A 25,138-nucleotide genomic window follows, 5' to 3' on the forward strand; every position below is an offset into this window, starting at 1 on the left:
GTAGATGAGTTTGCTTTTTCATTCAAACAGATTTGAAATATAGCATTACATCATTTGCTCACCAATGGATCCTCTGCAGTGAATGGGTGCCGTTAGAATTAAAGTTCAAAAGATCACCTCACAGAGGATTCACTGGTGAGCAAGGGATATAATGCTAAATTTCCCCAAATCTGCTCCTGTGAAGAAACAAACTCACCTATATCTTGGGTGGGTACATTTTCAGCAATTTTTCTTTTTTGGGTGAACTATTACTTAAATGCAAATACAATCAGTCTGAGAATTGTTCTTTTTAAAAACATTTTTTATTAAAAATGTGCTTTATAAAATCCATTATTCAAATTAAACAAACAGAATATAAAAGCATAATGTGACTGATAATATTGCAAAGAAAAAATGAATTCACTCACTCTGAACCTAAAGGTGATGTGTGTAATGCAAAATAATAATGCTTGCTTTTAAGTTTCCAAACAGGTTCACACGCTTTAAACATTATGAGCAAAAATCAATCTATTGATGGCTCATTTAAATATGGGATTTTAAAACATTTTAACATTGAACAATTACTCAAATCACCTTTAAATGGAGAAACACTGATTGAATGGCTTTTAGAGGAACTGCTGCTTTGTCACAGTTATTTCTCATACTAGCTCTCTCTCTCTCACACACACACACACACACACACACACACACACACACACACACACACACACACACACACACACCACAGACACACTTTAAATGGACTCTTAAAAGCTTCCTTTCATTTGTTTGCTCTGTAAAACTAAAAACCCAAACCTGGGGGAAAAATTGCACAATGTTCTGCATTTTTACTACTTTGGCCATCCTATTATTGTCATTGATCCATTAATATAAGAAGCATTTTTTGAGATAACATTGCTCTCAGTGAACAGGACGGTAAACATTTAAATATGCACATTTAAATTTCAGCTCCCATGAAACATTTAAAAAAAGGCATTATGTTAAAAGATTCAAAGTACAAATGCAGTCACCAACCTTCCACGTGCAGAAAAGTGAAGGGAGGTGTTTAGTGAAGACTATTCAAAATAGTTAAACTGTACAGTATATATGTACATATTTTTTAAATAAATTTAATATTTTCTTCAAAATATTTGATAAAGGTATATAAGCAGCTAGGCTTTCTACATTAAATATGGCAAAATAACTAATCTGATCTCCAACTCCAGACACAGTGGATAATTCACAGTTCAGCGTCCAAATGCATAGTTCTAGAGTGGATCTCTTTAGCTTTTAGGTGTCTCTTCTAGGTCCTCTTATGGTACGGTATATGGCTGTTTAAATGACAAAAATGGCTAAAGTCTGACTGGTAAAAAAAAGAGTACTATTCATGAAAGGCAGTGTATAAAGCTTTTTTTGTCTGTATTTTTTTGCCTGATGTAAGTGGTCAAAATGTCATTTTTGAATCTGAAGTTAAATAGAATATGGAACAGTAATAGCAATATGAGGACATTTACTCCTGTTTTTGATAGCTGTTCCGTACCTAATTTGAGTTGGATGTGGATTTTACTATAATTTTCCACAACCAGATTGAACCACCTTGGGGGTTATTATAGTTTTTTTTTTTTTTTTTTTTTGCTGGTGAGGTCACAGTATAGTTGTTTCTCCCTTGTTTCCAAATTCATGGTCTATTTCACTGTCTGCTATCAGTCATCCCATCCAAATTGCCTGCCTGTCATCTGGTAGAACTTCATGTTGAAAGGCTTGTAGAAGTCTCTAAGTCTCTGCACAACCTCAGGGTCAATGTTTGGATGGGTCCGCCCTTTGGTTTTACCCAGGCAATGGGGCTTGCTGCTGCCCTCTGCCTTTTTCAGACAAGGGAAGCCCTTGGTCTGGTTGAAGTAGAAGTGTTTGTCTGTGATGATCCTCTTGAGCCCCAAGAAGTCCTGCACGCGGCCCAGCTCTCCAGCCGGGTCACTGATCAGCCGCTCTCCGCTCACGAACAGGATCTGGCTCATGGGGAAGAACTGCAGCCAGTTGTCCAGGTGTTTGGCGTAGATGCCGATCTGAATGGCGCTCCACGAGGTGTCGATCAACTCTGTAGTCCTGTTTTTGAACGTCAGGCTCTCAAAAGTAGGAATGTCAGGCTTCTTGGACAGTGTCTGAGTGTAGTCAGAGATGGCTCTTGTGACGGGGTCCCGGACCACCACAATCAGCTTGGTGTCGCGGGATGTGGCGTAGATCCGGGCTGGAGCCTCGTGGGTCACAAAGTAGCTTGGTGTTTTCTCCATGGTGATCTGGCCCTCCAGAGTCTTAGGCATCAGGTCCCTATGAAGAGAGAATGAGAAAGAAGAGTTGATATGATTTCAGCTGCAGTCATTTGCTGGAGCTACAGTTCATGAAGTGAAGACATTTATGATGTTAAAAAAGATTTCTGTTTCAAATAAATGCTGTTCTTTTAAACTTTCTCTTCATGAAATAATAAATTCCTAAAGTAGTTTTCAAATATTCAAATAAACCTGGCATTACAGTATATATTACAAATATTGTTGGCTTCTGACAAATTGCTTTTGTTCCTCTTTGTAAGCTGCTTGGGAAAAAGCACCAACTAAATGCATAAATGTAAATCAAATAATCCTGAACAAAACTTTTTCTGCTGTATTTATTATCAAATAAATGCATCCTTGGTGAGCACATTATTCCAAACACTGTGTACATATATATTTGTTTACAAGTTTGGGGTTAGTAAGATTTCTTTCTTCTTTTTTTTAAAGTATTTGAAATAAATCTTTTATGCTCACCAAAACTATATTTATTTGATCAATAATATAGTAAAAACAGTATATCAGTATGTCAGTAAACTGTATCTAAAGCTTTTTGCTCTCGCTCCAAACCAGCATCCAACACTAAGAGTTGTTCTCATAGTTGACCTCATTGTTGTTAATTTCTGAGAGGATGAATGCTTTCTCAGAGGCTCTTAGTGCCAATTGAGTCTCCATTAGACCATCAAGCTCTGACCCCAACATCACACGACCCTAGACCCTCTCTCCTATAATAGAGGTTTCTTTTGTAGCAGAGTTACTGACAAGACAAATTATTGAGCAAAGCTGCAAAAAGACAGTGTATCTGACAAAAACACAGAAATAAGTTACTACTCATGCTGGCTTTCAAGATAGTCCTCCATTAAGAAAAATAGCCATCATTTTGTTTCCATTATAAGCCTGTGGGGCATTTGTAAAAAATTTTCATGTGATTTTTTTTTTTTCTTTTTCTCATGTGTTTTGCATTCTAGCTCTGTTGTATCTAGAAGAGGAAGAAAAGAGTCTAATCTGTTTGTCCATGCCGCTCTCACTCTCTCTTCCCACTGCTCTCTAGTGCCTTCAGGACACTGACCTGAACCAAAGAGGATAAAAGCAGTGGATTAATGATTTACAGCTCTCCAGTCCACCATTGAGAGCCTCATAAGGCCTGTTTGCTTCAAATTCAGCCCAAGTGCAGAATGTAGCCCTAAATTATTTATCTCACTCCACTGGGGGGTTTAGGCCCTTACAAAATGGCCTCCCTCAACCCTGATGGCAGTTTATGGGCCGTAATGGCATTAGTGGGCCGGGGGTCAGTGGCTGTAGAAAGCCCTTCAGGTCGCTCTGAAAAAGGCCCTTATTTTTCATTGCCAATTGTACTTCATGTCACATGCCACCACAAATTCATGCCTCCTGATAAAAACAAGAGCCCAGCGACTTTCCAGCATGTTGCAGTGAGTGTTTATGTGCTGCGCAGCTGGGCCGTTTCGCTCAAGTGAACACCACAGGTTGCTGATTGAGTCGGGTTTGCAGCACTCCAACAGACGGAAGTAGTTTCTGGAGCACAAATTAAACTGGTGATGTGACACACAGCAAAACTTTTGCATACTAATTACTTGTTTAGCTGATGTTTTAAGTGACTTTCAGTATGCTTTTAACAGGATCAACCCCCCAAAAGTAACCTGGGGTAAAGTGTCTTGCTCATGCAACAACGCTGATTTTTTAATTAGCAGAGGTCATCAGCCAGGAGTTTTAACCATCAGACTGTTTTTTTTTTTCTTTTCTTTTTTTTTTTTTGAGAATTGAGAATTCATTTTAGTTTACATTAAACATTAAAATTGCATTATATTTTTTGCATGTTAATGTGAAATCAGTGCATTTGTTTATTCATCTCTTTAATTATAGCATGCATGTGCATATTCTGTTTGACATGTTTAATGTACTACAGAAATTTACTACTAAATGTTGTTAAATATGCCATGAAGTTATAGTACATTATAAAAAAAAAGTTCAAATATATATAATTCATGGGGTGTTCTAAAGAATTAAACACAATTAATTAACCTGTGAGGTTGTAGGGCAATCTGGGACAACCTTAGTCCATGTTAAAATTCACAACATTGCCTCTTTTATAAAACTGACATGAGCTTACGCTAAAGATTGCATTCATATTTAATAAGTTACATCTTCTTGTTGCTAAGGCAAAATAGTTGTGCTTTGTTTTCCAAAGGAAAGTCCAGGTAGCAAAATTACAGGCAAAAACATTACACGCAGATGTTTATATATTTCATTAGTATTTAAACTTTGCAGTATTTACTAATGAAAGTATAACAAGTATAATGAAGTGCATATTTTTTATTAAAGTTATGTGGTATATATGTACTTCTTTACTGCTGACTTTTTATTTTACTTTATTTTTGTCTCTAAGTCAACAGTACCTATATGTTTCTGTTTCATTCTTTCGTTATATAGAAAAGAACAAGGGGCCGCTCACACAGAACACGTCTTTGCAACTAAAAAATGCAAGACAGAGCTTAGGAATGTTTTTTTAAAAAGTGCAGCGCAGAACACAAAGGTCTCAAGACACACTTTTGAGATGTGATGCAATAATGGAAATAACAGTGCCTCCTTCACCATGCTGGCGTCAAATAAAACAGTTGCATTGCCAACTAGCTACTCTTAACAAAAGCTTGCAATGCTTACTCTGCCTCTGGGGTCTTCTGACTGGTCCACTGTTTTGGAACTTAAATTGATGAGCGTCGCTGCGTGTAAAAGTGGAAATTCTTTTAACTTTACACGGCATCTCCAAAATGAGGGGCTCTTGTGTGAGATGCTGCAAAAGACGCGAGCACAATGGTCATACATGTCCGTCTAGTGTGTGTTTACATACAGTAGAAAAACAATGGAAAAGTAGCACATTGGAATAAAAACCGCATTCTGTGTGAATGGCCCCTAAGACTGCCAACCTTCTCCTTGCATGTATTCCAGGTTAATAAATGATGACAAAATATTCCTTTTAGGGTGCACTAACCCTTTAAGTATGAAATCTTCTTTTGAGATGAGACTGTTTGTAACAGACCAGCAGTCAAGATAAATCTTCTTTCTGTTAAAAAAAAAGTTAAACAAACTCTTGTGTGCAAATGAAATCAGCGAGAGAGAGAGGGAAAAGGGAGATCTAGGAAGACAGAGTGAAAGAGAAAAGAGAACATATGACGGACAGCTTTCACAGCTTTACCATTCTCCGAGGGACAGTATAAAAGGGAGGGTGCTGTTGTAAGAATATTTTCCTCCATTCTCTGGCAAGGGAAAGTGAGGCTTTCTCTAACAGATGGTTATTGGTGGCGCAAATGATGTAACACTTGAAGTAGCTTTGCCTCCGAGCACAAATGATTTACAGTCCTTTCAGAGCAGTGTTTGATGTCTTCTTCACGCTGTAAGAATATGACTCCCTGTATATACATTAAGTCATTTAATACAGACAGAAAGCCTCAGCCATTAAACACATCCGGTTCATTGAAGGGTCTGACACATAGCGATCCAACTGAAGAATATCAGCCAAACGCTTTGTTTCATTTTCATACAACGTACTATAAAGGGACAGTTTCACCCCAAAAATCTGTTATCATTTACTTCAAACCAGCATAAGTTTCTTCTCATTTTAATTTGGTTTAACTTGATGTCCTAAAATAGCTAAAACTGAAATACAATTAATATAAATAATATATATATATATATATAAAAAGAGAAAAACAACAAAAAATTACAAAAAAAAAAATATATATATATATATATATATATAAATATTTAAAATATTAATAAAAACTATAATAGTGTCACAATGATACCAAAATAACACTGAATATTGTGCGCCACAGAAAAAAAGAAAGAAAGTTAATACCAGATTGGACAACGTGAGGGTGAGTAAATTATGACAGATATATTTTTTTTTTTTTTGTGAATTATAACTTTAAGCAAAGCAAATAATGTATATGTTGGATCTTGATGTGAAATTCATGCCCAGAATTTTCATAATCATATATTAAAGGTTGCATGAAAAATGTAGACTGAAATAGCTTAAAAAATCTTTTGAAGAAGTCACTATGGCAGATTACACAAATTCTTTCAACCTTTTCTTAAAGCATTCTGCTCCATTTGTGTTTAATGCAAATAAACTGCTGCCAAGCATCTCTGTTCATATCAGACCAGATTTACGTCTTCCTGCTGTAGCACACGTGTGGTGGTAGAGGGACAGACAGGGGGCACGGCGAGTCAAACGGGAAGTAATCACAAAAAAGCACAAGGGTACAGGGGCAACACCGCTGTAGATTCATGTCTCCCTGTAGAGAGGTAAAACACCCATAAATATCTCCCACCACTCCATGCTGGCAACCAGAGCAGATAATTGTCATCTAATTGGCTCAGTATTTCTAGCCTTTGACCAGACAGTCTCTTTCTCTCCTTCTTTCTGTTTTTCTCACAGCTGAACTCCACTGGAGGTCAAAAGAGTGTGTCTGTGATTTACAACGACCGCCACAGTCTGTGCAGTCTGTGTGTTTTGAAATAACTTGAATTAACTACAACTGTCTGCCTTTGTGACCCTGTCAGCCGGTACTTTACGTAGCTGCGATGGTTCACCTGTCCTGAAGCGGTGTGGAGGTTGCAGCCTCTGACGGTTATGTGAGAGCTAATCACTGTTGATGGACAGCAGAGCAGGTGAGTGCTGTTGTTTCCACTCTGAGATCACTCAACCATCAAGAAGGCTCTGGCTGTTGAGAAAGGCCACAGCAAAGCTGTTATTGCGTGTGATGTGTGTTTGTGTGTGAGCTTTTGTTATTAGTCATCTGCGCAGTTTAGTGCCAGAATAGATTGTCTTTTGTAGACAACTATTGTAGTGTTTCTCACCTCACTTTTCAACAAATATCTTGTCCTACACTCAAGAATGACATCTAATAAAGAGAGTATGTGCATTTTGCTGTGAAAACAAACTGTTGAAGCAATACAGATTGTATTAGAGTGACAGAAGTCATTGTGTCATTACCATTACACAGGTCTCTGGAATACTTGATTCTGATTGGTCGAAATATTTGTATATAATATTGTATATAAACTCCTACATAGCCATACTAGTTTCTACAGTCATTTCACATGCTAAAATAATTGTAATTAAATCAATAGTTCATATCAGCCTATTTGCTAAGTAGTTTTCTAATATTTGAAATAATGTACGTTTCTGTATTATTGTAAGAGTGATACAAGACCACTTCGCATCAGGGTCCATGTCACTATTATTTAAAATATATTAATAATATAAAATATTTATTTTCAATATAATATAATATATATATATATATATATATATATATATATATATATATATATATATATATATATATATATATATAAAATATTTATTTCGAAATAATGATTATTTAAATAAAAATATTTTAATAAAAATATATTTTTTAACAAATTAAAATTAGGTATCATTTAACAAATGATTTAACAAATTAAAGTTAATCAGTATTGAAAAATACTAAAATAAATAATAAAATGCATAAGTAATAATAAAACTAAATATTTTATAATAAATAATAATAATCATTAAATGTTTACACTATATATTTTTTAATAAAACAATTTAAAAAGCATATTTTGTTTTACTTTTAAAATGTGGTTTATATAAATATATTCTTTAAATAAATACATTAAATTTTACAAATAGTTGTAATAGAATATACACACACAAAGGTACAAAGGTTTTCACTGGTACCTTATGGTATTAATTCAGTCAGTGATTTAAACTCCTGCCATAATCCAGTAAAATCTAATTTAGGCATTCAAGCAAAGTTTCCAGACCTGACACACACACACACACACACACACACACACACACACACACACACACACACACACACACACACACACACACACACACACACACACACACTGTACTTTATTCAAACCACAGTCAAACTGGGCCAGTGCAGGGGAAAATGTACGCTGATAGAAAGTTTTTCACTGTGAGCCACTCCACTTTCACTATAACAAGAATGATGGGGAAGCCGGAAATTCACTTAGTATATCTACAAAAAAATACTGTTGAATGTTGTTTATTCAACCTTATTTCAAACAAATAAATCTTTCGACAGCAAGTGTGGTAGGCTGTTATTGTGTGTTGCAGGTGTTTTTTCCATTTCTTATTTTTTTTCCTTTAGTAACTGCCTTTGTGCAATTTAGTACAATTTTTATAGAGTTAGTTTTACAGTCTGCTCTTATAAATATATCAGCAACATTTTAAGCACAGCACAGCTTCCTCTGTTGCTCTCTCAGTCTGTCTCTCTGTGCCTCGAGTAACTCCCAAGTTTATTGTGTAAGAGAGGAAAAATAAGCAGTATCTCTGTGGCAACCTTCTTGTGAATAATTCACCCTCTCTAACTGTAGAAAAAAGATGGGCTGGAATGAAAGGCAGAGAAAACACACTCTGTGCCATCAGAGGATGAACATGCTTTTACATTCCACCAGTTAAAATCCACACACACAAACAAACACACACACACACAGATATGCAGAACCTTGTCTTCCCCTTTTTATAGCCTTCCGTTACGAGATGGGAAACTTTAATGTTGCATTTGCTTTGAGGGAAAACCCTGACTGCTTCTCTGATCCTCTTGGCAGCTAAACTGGGCTGTGGATTGAAAAGTGAATGCTTGAAATGAGCTGAGTGTGGCTGAAGACATTTGTGGATTTATAGTCTTGATCCCCCACCCCGCTGCCATCGCAGAAACAGACGAGTTACTAGAGAAGCAGTTCACGCATTAGTGTGAGTGTGTACCACTGAAGAACTGTTGAAGTGTGTGTGTGTGTGTGAGAGGGGTTATTTTCGGGATAGCATTCTAACATACTGCTCTTATTATTGCTGTAGTATATAGTATGTATACGCTGTACAGTATGAATGGAATACCCTACATTTTCCAAAATGAGGAGCATACAGCACTGTTTGGAAAACCGTATGCCAATTCAATGCACTTCCATTTCCAAAATAATCAAAGAAATTACTGTGATTTGATTCTTTTTGATTAAGAATTAAGATATTTTTGCACAGAATTGAATCAGAGATTCAAAATATATAATGAAATTATTATAATAATGTCTTAATACAATATTTAATTTAAATTTTTAATACAATAATAATAATAATAATGTTGTGGCAAAACTATAGTTGCTTTTATTCTTTTTAATTATATTTAGCCTTAAAAAAAGATTGTTTAACAAAGTCTTAAGCTTTGGCAATTATCACAAAAGAAAAAAAAAATTTACACACACACATATGTGACCCTTGACCACAAAACCATACTTAAGTTGCTGGGGTATATTTGTAGCAATAGCCAAAAATACATTGTATGGGTCAAAATTATTGATTTTTATTTTCTTTTAAGATCATGTTCCAAAAAGATATTTTGTAAATTTCCTACTGTAAATATATTAAAACTTAATTTTTGATTAGTAATATGCATTGCTAAGATCTCCATTTGGACAACTTTAAAGGGGATTTTCACAGTATTTTGATTTTTTTGCACCTTCAGATTCCAGATTTTCAAATAGTTGTATATCGGCCAAATATTGTCCTACCTTAACAAACCATACATCCAAAATGGACCCTTATGACTGATTTTGTGGTCCAGGGTTACATATATGTTAACATAACGTGTGTGTGTGTGTGTGTGTGTGTGTGTGTGTTTCTATATATAAGTATGAACTTTGAAACAATTTTAATTCCGTAATAATAATTCACAAACAATTACAAAGAAATGACAAGCATCACATTGAATTCTATGTAAATATTTTAAGTAGAAAGACTAATGCCTGCTGTTTTAATGTGCTTGAGTGAACCTAGTATTACAATCAATTCTACACCCCTGGTCAATATGCCAAATGAGATGCAAAATTAATATTTGAATACAACGTGTATCCAAGTGTGGCTGTAGTGGTGACCGGGTATGTACATATCTATATGTGTTTGTGTGTTGTAGGCTGATTCTAAGGGCTTTAGTGTAAGTTTAAAACTACACTTCAACGTGGCATCTGCATTACTTTTTAATGTCTTTCTGACCCACTTATTTCTGAGTTGCAGTGAGTCACAGACACCACGTACAGCAACAAGATTACTCTTAAAGATGTTAACGCCTGTTTCTCTCTCTCTCTCTCTCTCTCTCTCTCTCTCTTATCTTTTTCTCCCTGTCTTACACATTCTCTGTATTCTTTTTCAGCAAGAGCTTGAGTGATCAGACACCAAAACTGAACGCCAAGCTCATTTTTGAGGCTTTGCATCACCTGAAGATCAGCTTAATACTCAAGTGTACCACTTTGGTTCTTCCAGCATCTATGTGTAGAAACGTGATTGGAACAGCTGTTTTAGTAAACCTGGTTCTGTGAGGTACGTCAAGTGATTGGTCAAGTGAAATCATTTCATTTAATTTTAGTTTCACTTGCTGGACACCATATGTTTATTAAGAATCAGCACTGAGAAGTTTATGGAAAAAAATGGCTGTGTTTTCGATTGCTGAGCTGTGTAGAGATTAGTTAGCTTTAAACGGTCTATTCTTTAGTATATCCTCTTCCATTTAAGCCCTCTGTTAGGAGGCAATGATTTTGTGCCAGCAGGTTCGTTCTTTCTGCCAGGCGTGGATACGATCCCGCAGGAGGAAGCTAGTTAGACATCTGTTACTCCAGACCTATTAAAAATCCCTCAGTAAGAACCACATAAGGGAAAAAATAACAAAGAAACTTGACCTCTGCAAAACAACAATTACTCCATCAGCAGCAATGGCTGCTTAATTTCACAGTACTTACTAAAGATATATTTTAGATCTTTAACTCCTTAACTTTATTAATGAGGTCCAGGTGTGTGTATATATACATACAGTGTGAAAATATTAATTGTTATAGCTATATCTAAATATAATTACAGAACAAATATCTTAAAGTGGAAATGTCTTTGTTTTTGCTCAGTGACTTGGACTCAGACTGATCTCGTAGTTCCCGACATTTAAGGTCCCTGGATTATTTTGCTGGAGCAGAATATCTTGGACTGAAAGGTCAGTTCCATGTTGTAATAGATTTACTGTAATATGTCGACCTCTGGAAAAATCTATAAAAATTGTCTGTTCAGGCTCAAAACAGAAGGCCTTAGGTTCACTGCTTCGATTGAGTGATTGTTTTGTACATGCAGCTCAATAACTGTTAACCTAAATTTGTGCACTATAATTGAGACAACAGTGATTTTACGCAGTTCCAAGTAGGGGTGTTATAGATTTGAATTCAGTTTTTATTTTATTTTCAGTTTGCCCTTTCAGTGTAGTGTAGTTTTGGTTTATACTCTAGAATTAACAATAATTTTTGCCACTTTTAACTTTTAGTTAATTTTTGGATTTATCATAATTTTATTTTAATTACATTTTCCCCTTGTTATATTACTTTTTATTTGTATTTTAATGTTTTTGTTTAGTTTTTGTCAATATTACCACTGATTCCAAACAGTCCTGTGGTATTTTCATATTTAATGAAGGCAAGTTTTTTTTTTTTTTTTTTTTTTTTTTTTTTTTTTATCAAAAAATAACATCCATTTTTAGCTAGTTTAAATTTTTAGTTACTTTTTGGATTTATGAAAATTTATTTTATTTTAATTAATTCTTCCACATAGCTTTTATTTATATTTAAATGCTTCAATTTAGTTTTTATTAACAGTATTAGCACTGGTTCCAAACAATGACTGAGAATGTAGAGGTTTTGAAATGACAGAGTTACATACATACTACAGTATGCACACTATAGAATATTAACTGTTTTACTGTGAATGGTGTGCTGCTGTCAGGACTAAAATTTGATTTAATTAGCAAAAATATATTCACAAATGTCCACATGCTGCTTCTTATTCTACCCTTGCACTAAAACCATGCTGAACCAGAGACACATGCACATGCTGGGAACACATTATGTTCTTCTGTATCTTCTAAAGCTGAGGTGATCAAAACCCAACACATATGGCAGCCATGCTGTGGTGATGCTCACTGTATCATTAGTCTGGCACTCCTACAGTGAAATCTGCAGGTACTTGCTTCTTCTCAATGACTTTCAGACCTCTAGTACGCCTGCATATGTTCTCTATTATAACAGAGGCTCAGAGGATTCGCTCCACATGTCAGAGTTCTTCCTATTAGTTGCAACACTGTGGGTGAGAAACCTGCGTTGACTGCTAGTTCAAGTTGTGCTCGAGGCACTACTGTGATGTTTTGCGCTGTATTTTACCCCTTCTGTGTTCTTCAGGAGGACTCTTATATCATTGCCGGTGGGTTTTGACCCCTTTGTCTGAAGATACAGTATGCAAAGTTCCAGCTCTAAATTCTGATTCAGAAGAATGAGTTGCTCATGACCATTTACATGGTTTCCTACAATTTTGGCATTTTCTTGCCCAGAGCTATTATATGGCTTCTAAAGAAATGTATATGATAGTTTTATGGTGCTTTAGAGTTCTTTTTGAAATTTGAAAGCTTTGGACCCCATTGTAATTGTAATTTTAACAATAAAAATTGTCATTTTATTTTCCATAGAAGAAAGAAAATCAAATGGGTTTGGAATGACACTAGGGTGAGTAAATGATGACAGCATTTTTACTTTTGATTCAACTATTCCTTTAATCTATAGTTGACAATTAGGAAAGAGCAGCCATGTAGAAAATTGGTGTCAGTACAAAGACCATTGTAACAAAAAGCACCTGCTTCAGAGCGCCTCATTTGTATCCCAAACATCAAGAACGAAACATGCAAAAAGGTTATTTTGCCATTTCTAATCCCCATTCTGAGAGGAGGACCAGAAGAGACGGAGCAGCGTTCTCCCAAAGAGAGAAAATCATCAGAGCCATTATAAATCAAACTCGGTGAAGATGACATGAACAAGCTGCTCTGTACTCAAACTCTCCTCTTTTGTATGTGGCTCTAGTAACAGGGCTATAAATTAGACATTGTGCTCTCATTGCTTGTCTAATATGACCAATGCCCTGTGGCTGTGAAATCAGTGCATGGGGCTCATTCATCATGTGAATTTTTTAATCCATCGAAATATAGAGACTGATGTCACCATTTACATCTAAGTTCACTCCCGGATCACTGGAGTTTGCTACTTTAGAGAAACCGATGTAATAAAATTATATATGATATAAGTATGATATAAGTATGATTTAACTAATAATGTGGGGCTGCACTTGAGTGAATGCAAATAGGGCCAGCACATGGGTGCACACTCACACACCACCAATGCCGTGCAGAAGGGAAATCCCAACTCAATTCCCAGCACCTGGTCCTCCAACAATATGAGATCCTGTCAAACAGCAGCTGTATGAAGGCAGCCATTGTTCTGCTCTAAAGGCACCAAAACCTGTCTGGCTATGCTGAAATCAGGACAGGGACAATGGCTGGTCTTAAAACTAATGGTATTTGCCTCTGCAAAACATACTTGTATGATGTTAAAGTGTTGTTTGTGTGTTTTTATTTTATTTTATTTTTTTCAGTTTCTGTGTGCTTACAGATATGTTCTGCATTTGGTGAAGAACTTACTTTTGGAGTACATTCTACAAGTATTTATGTTTGTAGTAGGAGTACAGTCTGGACATATCTTCCATATTCAGATTTGTTAATATGATTAACCCTCTCCAATGGCCTATTAAAGCATCCATTAATGTAAAAGCATCGGAAGAATCCCAGTGGAAGTCATTTTGGTATTTTCTACTCTTGTTTTATGAGTCATAATTATTTTATATACTGCTTTTGCATATTAGTAGGGAAATAGGCATACAGTATTTAGACATGGGTCTCCAGCTCTATGATATTCTGGCACCTAACCAAAAAAATAAATAAAAATAAATTCCAACAAAAAGAAAAACAATAATAATAGTGATGTTTTCTAAAACATACATGGACACGTACTTCAAAAATTCACCAAAAAATAGTATACCACCCCATCACCTTTTGATTGACAACATACTGTGATTTAACATGTGCTAATTCTAAACTTGAATAGATAGCATGCAAATTATGATGTCTAGCCTAACAAAAGTAAAATCAATGTGTGAATTGGAGTATTTTGGAGTCAAGATAATATTATTTCAGTGCTTCTACTTCAAAATTTCATGTTTAATTCAGTGCTATGCTTGTTTCGTCGTAATTATTTGTGAAATTTACACTCAGAAAAAAAAGGTACAAAAGCTGTCACTGGGGCGGTACCCTATCAAAAGGTACACTTTTAGGTACTACTACAGTATGTACACCTTTAAGGTACCAATATGGACTCTTTAGGTACAAAGGTGTGCCTTTTGAAAAAGTACTGCCACAGTGACAGCTTTTATACCTTTTTTATCTGAGAGTGTATATAACAACAATTTAAATAGTTTCAAAGCATTTTTTTTTCAATGTAACCTTTATCAGGTCATGGTATTTCTACAGGAGCCAGAGGTTTAATTCCTTTTTAAATCAGAATACAGACATTTTGTTGTCTGCACCACTTTTATTGACCTATTTAGGCCAATAACTACGAGCTAAAAGGAAGCAGAGGCCGAGTATTGCGATTTGGGAATGGATGAAAGTAGGGAAAATGGAAGATGATAAAGAAAAAAAAAAAGCTTAGGGATGAACCATCAAGCACTTTATAGAAGAGTGAGGAGCAAAGCTGATTACACAAAGTCTGCTCTCTCTCTCTAAGTCCCTCTCTGGTTGTCTTAAACTTTTCTTCTCTTACTGTAAGCTATAATCTTTATTTCTTCCTCGTTTAATTTCTGCTCTTTCATCAGCCTTACTTGCACTTCACTGTCACTCTCTCTCTCTCTCCTCTTCCCGAGCTCTGTGATTATGCTTGAGTCTGTTTTTCACTTAGTCTCCGTTCCTCATCAGTTCTCTCTCTCTTTCCGTAAGACTCTTATAATTTGAGTTCTGCTAACACAAAAGACTCCCATCCTGCTCTGCCTGTCATGGTGCCAAGCTGCGAGAGACATCACAGCAGTCCGCTCACAGCTCTTCTCTGCACTGCTAGAGTCTGCCATCATACAGACTTCTCAGCTCAGATTAGCATGTTTAAAAATGCCATTTTATCCCATGCTTCAAATAAACTCATTACAGTGCTAGCAAGGTAACGCTAGGCTGATATTCCTTAAACATTCTGCTTATAGGGGTTTGTTTTAAACCATCTGAACATTAATGCATCCCAAACAAAGACTTAATTTTGTAGATCCTGCAAAGGTATTTTGTAGATATTTCGATGAGCTGTCTAGTTTTCTTGTAAACTGTATACATTTCTAGAGGAATAGTTCACCTAAAAATTAAATGTGTGTCATTGCCTTCATGTCTTTTGAAATGTGCCTTTTTCAGGTTTTATTTTAAATTTATATATATTTTTTTATAAATATAATAAATATTTGTATAAATACATTTATTTAAATCCATATTTTTATTTCAATACATTTATTTAAGCATACACGCTGGACATCAATGACATTGATTGGTTCATAACATCATTAGTTCTCAAGTACATTGTAACCAAATGTTGTAATGTTTAACCTGTGGCATAGGCAATATTTGCATACTGAATCACAGTTGGTCTTCTTTGTTGCATGCATTTACATACCGAATAAGGATTACTCTTTTCTTTCAAATATCTATTTAATCATCTGCAAAGACGGTGTCAGGTCATGTTGATTCTCACATAAAGCTCACGGAAAATGAATAAATGTATTTAATCTGAATAATTAATTTAATTTAATTAAATTTAAACCTAAGCTTACCAGAAACATTAACACCTGGTAAGCACTGGTTCTTTCTTCAGAGCATGCAAATAGTTACATATACTTTCTATTCCTTCTACAAGGATTTCTTGTTCAGTATAGCATTTTCAGAAACAAACAACCAGCAGTGTGTTAGCCATCAAGAGGTCGATTAGAAGTCTGTTGCTTTAAATTTTTGATGGGATTTCATCTTGCTTTCCTCTTACATATTGGGCAGAACAAGTAATGTGCCCCGTAATAATGTTTTAGCGCGGTAATTTATCCGAACGAGGAGTTAGAAGAAAGGCAGTAGGGCTAGAAAATGGGAAAAAGGGGTGGGTTAATGTGCCATTTACATTTTGGAGGCCTTTTTTTCCATTAGCCATTAAGTAAATAGCCCAAGGAAGAAATGGAGCTGCGTGCAGCTCGTTCACATCCAACAGGGGCTGAATCAAGTGGGACATGTGACCGTGACGATAAAATGAAAGAACGAAGCTATCTGCAGCAGTTCTTTTAGTATGTTTAATATGCAGGAAGATTGAAAAAGAGAGGAAGAGATGAGCAGGACGATGAAGAAAGGCTTTGTGGTTTGTAATGGTGCCTGAACTGAGCAGCGGTTGGGCTGGGATCGAACCCAGATTCAACAGAACCGAAAAATTTGTGGTGAACACCGATAAAAAGAAATATCTGTCCCTGGAGAATAGAAACATGTAGAAATACCTCTTCCTTTTTCCTATAGTGAAGATGAATCCATGCCTCTGAATAGAAACGGTTCGCTTGCTGATAGGAGGTGTGACGGAGGGTGTTTTGAAAAGCTGTCAACTATGGTTAGGTTTCCGTATGGCACTGTTATTTAAATGAAGAGGAGAAGATGAGGAATGGATTACAGAAGGATGCTGTTGTAAGACTTTAACAAAAGACCTATTGAGAACTCTGCTTTTGTCTTGGAACAAAATGGAAAGATTGGTTTTTGATAGAGGGGCTGTTTGGAAAATAAGCAACTTTTGCAAATAAGAAAAACAATGGTAGAATTTAAGTTTTGAATGTTGGCGAGCTTAAGAGTCACGGAGCCTGTGCTGTTAAACAAAAGACTGGTCATTTTAAAGCAAACTGACATCTAAGTGAATGATCATGCTTCTTTCTGTGGTGTATTTATACACAATCTGAGTTATCTGTCTTATAACTAATGTGCTTATTCCCAAAATAACTCTTATATTAGACTCTTTAAGCTACACACACTTCATGGTCATGATTATAAATGAACAGTTGTCTATGTGTCATCCATAATGGCATATGGGGGTGTTGAGGTGGGCCGTCCCGATATTATAACTCACCTAATCAATCAAAGAGATTTTACTCTATTTTTTCATACTGATGCAATCGCTCCTCAAAATGCATTAGCATAATGGGAGAGTGCTGAAGGAAGATAATGTGTGAAATTTTGAGGAGTCGAGAGAGAGCGAGAGAGAGATTGAGTGAGGAGGCCATGCTTGAAAGACAAATGCCCCACACATACCAAAAGAACGATTAGAGATTGAAATGGATTATAATGAGGACGGGATCACTGTATGAGCATCGCTCAAGAAAAAAAAAAAAACAACAACAATCCAAAATATAGAGAATAAAATGCGTATTAGCTGCATTCATTTTCTCGGTGATTTAACATCTGATATATAATGCCTGATTTGCATATACATTAGCTATCACGAGCAGTACAATGTATGAAAATTGCAGATGAGGCAGTTGGATATTTATGCACAGTTTGAGGCAGCAGAAGTGAGTAGATTAAAAACGTTGTATGTGTGTGTGTGTATTGGAGGAAATCATGATTTTAATTTTTTTGGGCAATTATGCAAAAAGCAACACTCTGCCTGCTCTAAATGTCTCAGTGCTTTGGTTTAAAGAAGCTCTCCATCAGTATTTGTGTCAGTGTGTTAAAGTATTTTTACAGGTACATGAGCACCCAAAAACTGCCATTTACACATCCTCCAGATCAACACATTTCCACATATTTAAATAAGTTATGTACAACCTGGTGCAGAGTGTCATATATGAATACATGCAACCTGATCTCATGAGAAAGCCGATTTTGTAAGAGTCTGCATGGAAGGCTACAGTTTTTAGAAACAAGTGGACATGAAGGTCCACCCCAAACCCAACTGTAAGCAGATCATACAAAAAGGTACAAATTCATATTTCACTTAGCCACCAATTCAACAAATGCTAAAAAAGTTATGAATTGCCATGAGTGTGTTATGTATATTTTGAGAGCTGACATTTAAAATTTCCACAGACAAAGCTAAGGTTTCAAATGGCTTAAAGTGCATACAGTCTTATGGACCACTTTTATGAGATTATATACAGTGTGTGTGTGTGTGTGTGTGTGTGTGTGTGTATATATATCCTTTTTTTCATTTTTGGTGCCATTTTTGTAGATATTGTCCCTATTCACTTTCATTGTTTGGTAAAAATAAAAGAGTACAAATTATTTTAGTTACCAAAAGCAATTTTTAATAGTTTTAGTTGTAATACATATAATTATAAACTATAAATTCTGTGTCCTACCCAACATGTAATATATTATCAATTTAGAACTGTAACATAATGCTGAAAGGGTTTGCATATATCCATAAAAACTGCAGTGATCACAAAAAAATGGTTTGGGCAGCTTTGATTTTACATAGTTCATTATATAAAAACAATAATTTATAATAATAAAAAATAAAAATTATATATAATATATATAATTAACAGCTGTGGCCTATATATATATATATATATATATATATATATATATATATATATATATATATATATATATATATTAGGGGTGTGACGAAATCTCGTGATCCGACTGGTCTCTCGAAAATGTTTGATATCCTCATACTATTGGCATATGTCAGACCTTTCAGATATATTTGCATTACACTGGCTCGTTCACCAGTAGTGGTATGTAAGATATTTTATGTTCACCTGTGGTTAACAGGATGCTCCAAATTATTGCAAAATAATCTGTTGACTGTACACTCTCTCAGCCTTGCCAGGCACCCCAGTTTGGGAACCACTGCTTTATTCTTTTAAACGGATACATTCAAATCATGTTTATTATATGTCTATATATATTTATATATATATATATATATATATATATATATATATATATATATATATATATATATATATATATATATATATATATATATATATATATATATATATATATATTAAAGTGGAAATCAGTTTACTAAATAATGTCATCTTGACTGACTGCTTCACTTCCACTTTAAAGGGATATTTGCGTTTTTTATTATTAATTTTTATTTATACTATTTATAATTTTTTTGTTGAGTTTGTGGCAAAACATTTTGCAGTGTTTACATGTTATTACTGCATAAAATTCATAAAAATAGATGTTTAATTTCATTAAGTGCAAGTTGATTTCAAAATGCACCTACATTTTTTTGCATTTTGCGTTTTTCCAGTTGAATAAAAGACTATTTTCCCCTATATATTTCATCATTGAGGATTTCTTTAAAAACGTCTAAAAATCTTGTCTTGTCTCATTCTTGTGAACCCGGTCTCGTGTCTCATCTCGTGGGATAAGTGTCTCGTCACACCCCTAATATATATATAGAGTTTCAAATGGCACATTTCCATCAAAGAATCACATTGTTAATCCTCTGTGATATTATATTTCTCCAGTCCCTGTGTAAATTAAATTCATTGCTCAGCTATGTCGTCCAAATTATTGAGAAGAATTAGATTAGAAAGATTCCAATGATTATTGCAGAATAACTGAATCTCTGATGAAAACAAATGTGTCGTCTCTGAGATCAGCACAGAAAAATACAGCCATCCCAGTACATATTTCACTTATCTCTCTAATGGAATACACTGCAGTATTAACAACGCATCATTTCATGTCTCACGGTTGTGTAGGCTAAGCACATTTTGAGATTTTTGAACAGTGCGTTCGGAGCAGCCTTGTTCCTTCACACACCCATGAGAGGTTTAAATTTCTCCAGATGTTAAAAGAAATGAAGCAGGTATGAAAGATTCTGTATTACAGATTTTCTTATCCGTGCAAAACTCGCCGCCTCAGTGATAGTGTGATGTATGTGGTTGCTAAGGTATTCTGGATGGTAGGGTGTTGCAAGGGTATTCTGGGTAGTTGCTCACTGGGATAGATCAGAAGAAAGGGAAGTCGTGGCCTAATGGTTAGAGAGTTTGACTCCTAACCCTAAGGTTGTGGGTTCATGTCTCAGAGCGGCAATACCACGACTGAGGTGCCCTTAAACAAGGCACCGAACCCCCAACTGCTCCCCGGGCCACTGCTCCGGGTGTGTGTTCACTGCTGTGTGTGTTTGCACTTTGGATGGGTTAAATGCAGAGCACAAATTCTAAATATGGGTCACTATACTTGGCTTTATGTCACTTTAAGAACTCACGTCAAGTCTCTGGATTTGGCTGAGGTCACTTCTTCAGTGTAAGTCTATGAGATTTTTTTTTCACCTGTTTTATAACCCACCATGTATAAATCATATATCTGATCACTTAACAATAAACATAAAGAAACATTTTAATAAGCTGTATGATTTGAGGTATCATTCATGTCCATAGAAATAGGTTAAAGGTTTTCTAGTGATAGTGTAAAGACTGGAAGCACCAGTAACTAGACAGCACTTCTGCATCTGCTTTTCTTTCCCCCTGAACAAAGGAAGTTATTGAGGCCCTCATGGTCCGATCTGGCCAGACGTCAGAGCATTAATGTGTGTGATTGTTTGTGTACTGCTTAGTGACATTAGGTGTGGTTGGAGGGCATGAAGCCTCATTTGTGTTAATAAAATGTCTCAAAATAGTTAATGGAATTATAGTTGTTGCAGATACTCTGGGAGACCTCAGTTAGGTGATAAGCAAATGAAAATAAGTTTCCCACAGTGGTGGTCTGCCTGTGTACAGTAAACACCTGGAGGAAACAGGAAGTGATCTGACTGAAAGATTTTTAAATGGGGGCATAAATCTCTGTATTTCTGTACAGCACTCTTCCAAGCTGTTTTCCCAATGGTCTCTTGCTCTGAACAAAAGGAGGATAAAATGAGATTAAATGAGGAGTAATGTATACTTCCAGTAGACTATGGCTAAATATAACTTGAGTTATGTGAATTTGATAAACTAATTCAGATAAGAAAGGACCATTGCCTCATGAATTGATCATTCTCAGCACTGCAGTAATGCATGATGATTTACAGCAAGTGGCTGACATGTTTGTATTTCAGTGCATTAGATAACAAAATAGAAAAGAAAGTGGCATCAGAAAGATCATGAATCTTAAGCTTATCTCAATTCTCTTTATATTCTGTTCTTTTTAGCTCTATTTTTAATTATCAAATTAATTATTAATTAGATTTTTATATTTTTAAAAATACATTACATTTTTCTTGAAGTGAAAGTATAAGTGAATATTGTTGTATAATAAATACCACTTGGTTTGATATTTTGTTGTATTTTGATATTTTGTTAATAATACTCAGAATTTTGTTTTAAGTGGCTAAAATGTACAAATACTTTTTGAGACCATTTGTACAGTTAATTGCAGTCAACATTCAAACAGCGAGATGTTTTTCAAGTACTTACTACTTTTATTGACCAGATACAGTGGAAACGTCATTATTTGGGACAGTAGCTGAAGGGTGTGTCTCTTAAGAGGATGAAGGAATGAGAGATTTAAAGAACCTCAGAGGCATCGCAGTTCTCAGGGTGTCTTGTTTCGGGATGATGCCATTAAAAACACTCTCTTCCTGTCTCATCTGTCTAGGCTCTTTAAATATGCTGTCACACTCACTCTCAAAAGAATGACACAGATATACTATACTAGTGCATGGTCTGAGTGTTATTAAATGTTCAAGGCTTGTAGGTGAGGTCGTGAAGAGGTCATAAAAGCTAGTGGCTTCTGTCTGATTTTTGTTTGACTCCGCTGGACAAATGAGAAATTTGAAATTAATTTCAATCTAATGCAGTGTGGGTCTAGATGTAGTAGTTTATAACTACACTATGGTTGCCAATGAGGTTTTTATTTATTTATTGATTTATTTATTTTAGTTTCTTGAGCACTAAATCAGCATATTAGAATGATTTCTGAAGGATTTTGCGGCAATGAGGATTGGTGTACATTGACTGTTGAAAATTCAGCTTTGCCATCACAGAATAAATTACTTTTAAAATATAATAAAAAAAACACTGTTATATTAAATTGTAATAATATTTCACAATATTACTGATGTTATTATACTGATCAAATAAATAAACTTTCGAACAGCTGTGTACAGTATACCTCATGCTAAATATGCAAGTTACAAGTGTCAAGTAATATTTCTGGCCTCACTGAAAGTAAAATGCAGAAACACTCCCCTGTCTTCCATTGCTCAACAAACAGGTAATCCCATCCCATGTTGTTGTTACATGAAAAAAGTAGGGATACTCAAATTAATGAATAAATAAGTAAATAATATAGCAATTTTGTTTGTGGTGCAGAAATTATACACTTGGAAAACCAGGAAATATCAGGGAATTTCAGAAGTATGACTGGAAATGTCATGGAAATTAATAAAATCTTATAAAGTTATGGAAAAGTCATGGCCATTTCTATAGTCTATATATTTTTTTTTTCTTAGGCTAGAAATTATTCTGTAATCTATATTTTAAAAAGCTTTTATTAGCCATCTCAAATTACTGGAAAAAATCATGGAAAAGTCTATACTCAATATACATTTTTCCAACTGTTTTAGATTTTGTAAGTATGATCTCTGGAAAATGATTTCTAAAAATCCATGACTAAGAAATGACTGGAAAAATCATGGAAATTCATTGGACAGAAAATGTGGAAACCCAGTAACTAAAGTAAGCAGAAATCAGTCTTAGTGTTTAAGCCTTCCCTTTGGTATTGTCCTGCTTGCTCTGTTTTTCAACAAATACAGCACCTTTTTTTCACTTTATTCTGACCCTAATCAATGCCCCATACAAGCTCCATTTTTTCACGAACAAGAAAGCAAAACACAAAGAAGTGCTTCTCCTCCATCACTTAGACACGGTGTTCTGTCAGAGTTCCTCCAGACTGTTTAATGGCAAGTCAGGCCTGGTTCCGTTAGCAATTAGAAGTGTTCAGTTTGGGACTCATTAAATTACTGGACCTGTGGTTACAGTATCCATCACAAGCCGTTCAGAGGCCTACACTATATCTTTATGTAAAATAGCTAAGCTCTGCCGGCGGGCTTAATTCATCAGTGCTCCGGTGCCAGAGCGGGTCACTCTCTCCTGATGACTGATTTGTCTGCTTGCCGTACTGACTAGTAGGGTGAGCTTACGTCTGGCTGAACGTATATTCATAAAGAGGATGAATGAATTCAACAAACATATGCTAAGCACATAGACCGCTCATGTTATATGTCTAGATGGTAAATTATATGCACATCTAAGAACATCTATTGGATCCTGAAACATGTCCAGTGAAAAGTGTGCAGGGAATTCTGAGACTCTTTAAATCACAACAGGGATCATCTTTTAAAATGTATGCGGAATTCTTAAGAACAAAGGAAAGAATGTTGGAACATCCCAACCTGCTAATTTTGTTTCATAAATCTATGGGTATTGTGGTAAGGATTATTCGCTTTTCAGACAAACACCTTAAATGTGGTTTATTGCACCGTGTGCAGTATTAAACAGTGCTTGTATGTTTACAGAGGCTGTGGCCACCTGAGAGTTTTTACCACAGAATAAGGTTAATACAAATAGTCTAGCATTCATATGTGAGGTATGATGCCTTTCTTTACCACAGACGTCTCTCTTTTTCTCTGTTTTTTGTGTTTGTGTAGGAGATCAGCCCAGTTGTGCTGAGACTGCCAACCCTCATGTGTCTGTTACTAGAGCTGTGCTGTACAAGGGTCTTCTTGCATGTTTCTGTAACACTGGATTAGACGGCAAATGACATGATAGATTTTCCAAATTCATTTCTAAAGTCAAAACCATATGCCTTGAACACGAACACAGTGATAGTACTGTCTAATGCTGAATTTATAGTGTGTTCAATACTTACAATCTAAACACAACTTAAGACTGATCTATGTGTGGCTTTTGTAATGGTAAAAAAATATATTTTAAATGCTTTTTAATAAAAATTAATAAACAATAAATTAAGAGATTTGTTGTATTTTGTTTTACCTCTATTACAGTGCTTCCTAATCTGTCTTTATTATAAATCTGGCATTGTATACTGTGAATATTGTTGCCTCTGTGATGAACGACTTGTTTCTCTTTTGTAAGTCACTTTGATAAAAGCCTCAGCTAAATGCATAAATGGAAATAAATGATTTTTTTTAAAATACATTAATTAGATATATTCACTTTTAAAATATTGAAGAACTAAGAAAGCACATTAGGTAACATCAGCTATAATAAAATATAATAATAAATGTAGGTTGCTACATATTTTTCTTCATCTTTTGAAGCTGCTGCCATTTTAATTGTTTTATATCATAAACTGTTAAGTAGAAAAATACAATTTGAGATTGTGAAACAAAGAATTAAAAAAATGTTTACACTTTGGAATGTCATAATTACAGTAATTCTGATATTATATGAACGCACCATCAATGCATTAAAGAAGCTGTGAATAGATTTGTTCTAGATGCGCTTATTTATTTATTTATTTTGGTTTCTCTGTTTTTCTTTCAGAACTTGTGGGCCTTGCAGAAGTGCACAAGTAGAGAAGAAGGGTTAAACTGGGCTGACACACACACACACAATTACATTTTTCACTTGGCATTTCTCTACATTTCTCTCCCCCTCTCTCTGTCTTGTTTTCTCTCTGATTCACAGTGGCATAGGGACACCACAGAACTGGCCTGGTTTGTACTGCTAGCACTGGTCACATGGGAAGATAACACACACATTACACACGGCAGCTTTCAGAACACCCACAGCGTTAAACGCCTAACAATAGGAACCACATCAACACTAGTCCAAACTTATAATTTAAAAGAGCTGCTATAATATTTCAAATGTG

At 35.2% G+C, this 25,138-nt stretch overlaps 1 protein-coding gene across 1 annotated transcript in view; it reads right to left on the minus strand.

Annotated features, from left to right (window-relative positions):
• Positions 1 to 315: 315 nt before the first annotated feature.
• Positions 316 to 25,138, minus strand: part of LOC109067211 (heparan sulfate glucosamine 3-O-sulfotransferase 3A1-like) — a 34,377-nt gene continuing 9,554 nt past the window's right edge. The window contains exon 2 of the mRNA XM_042768014.1: positions 316 to 2,304. Coding sequence (XP_042623948.1) covers positions 1,683 to 2,304 — 622 coding nt within the window. The 3' untranslated portion in view covers positions 316 to 1,682. The remainder of the gene's footprint in view (positions 2,305 to 25,138) is intronic.

The sequence above is a fragment of the Cyprinus carpio genome, chromosome A12, assembly GCF_018340385.1.
Source record: "Cyprinus carpio isolate SPL01 chromosome A12, ASM1834038v1, whole genome shotgun sequence".
Taxonomy (NCBI): domain Eukaryota; kingdom Metazoa; phylum Chordata; class Actinopteri; order Cypriniformes; family Cyprinidae; genus Cyprinus; species Cyprinus carpio.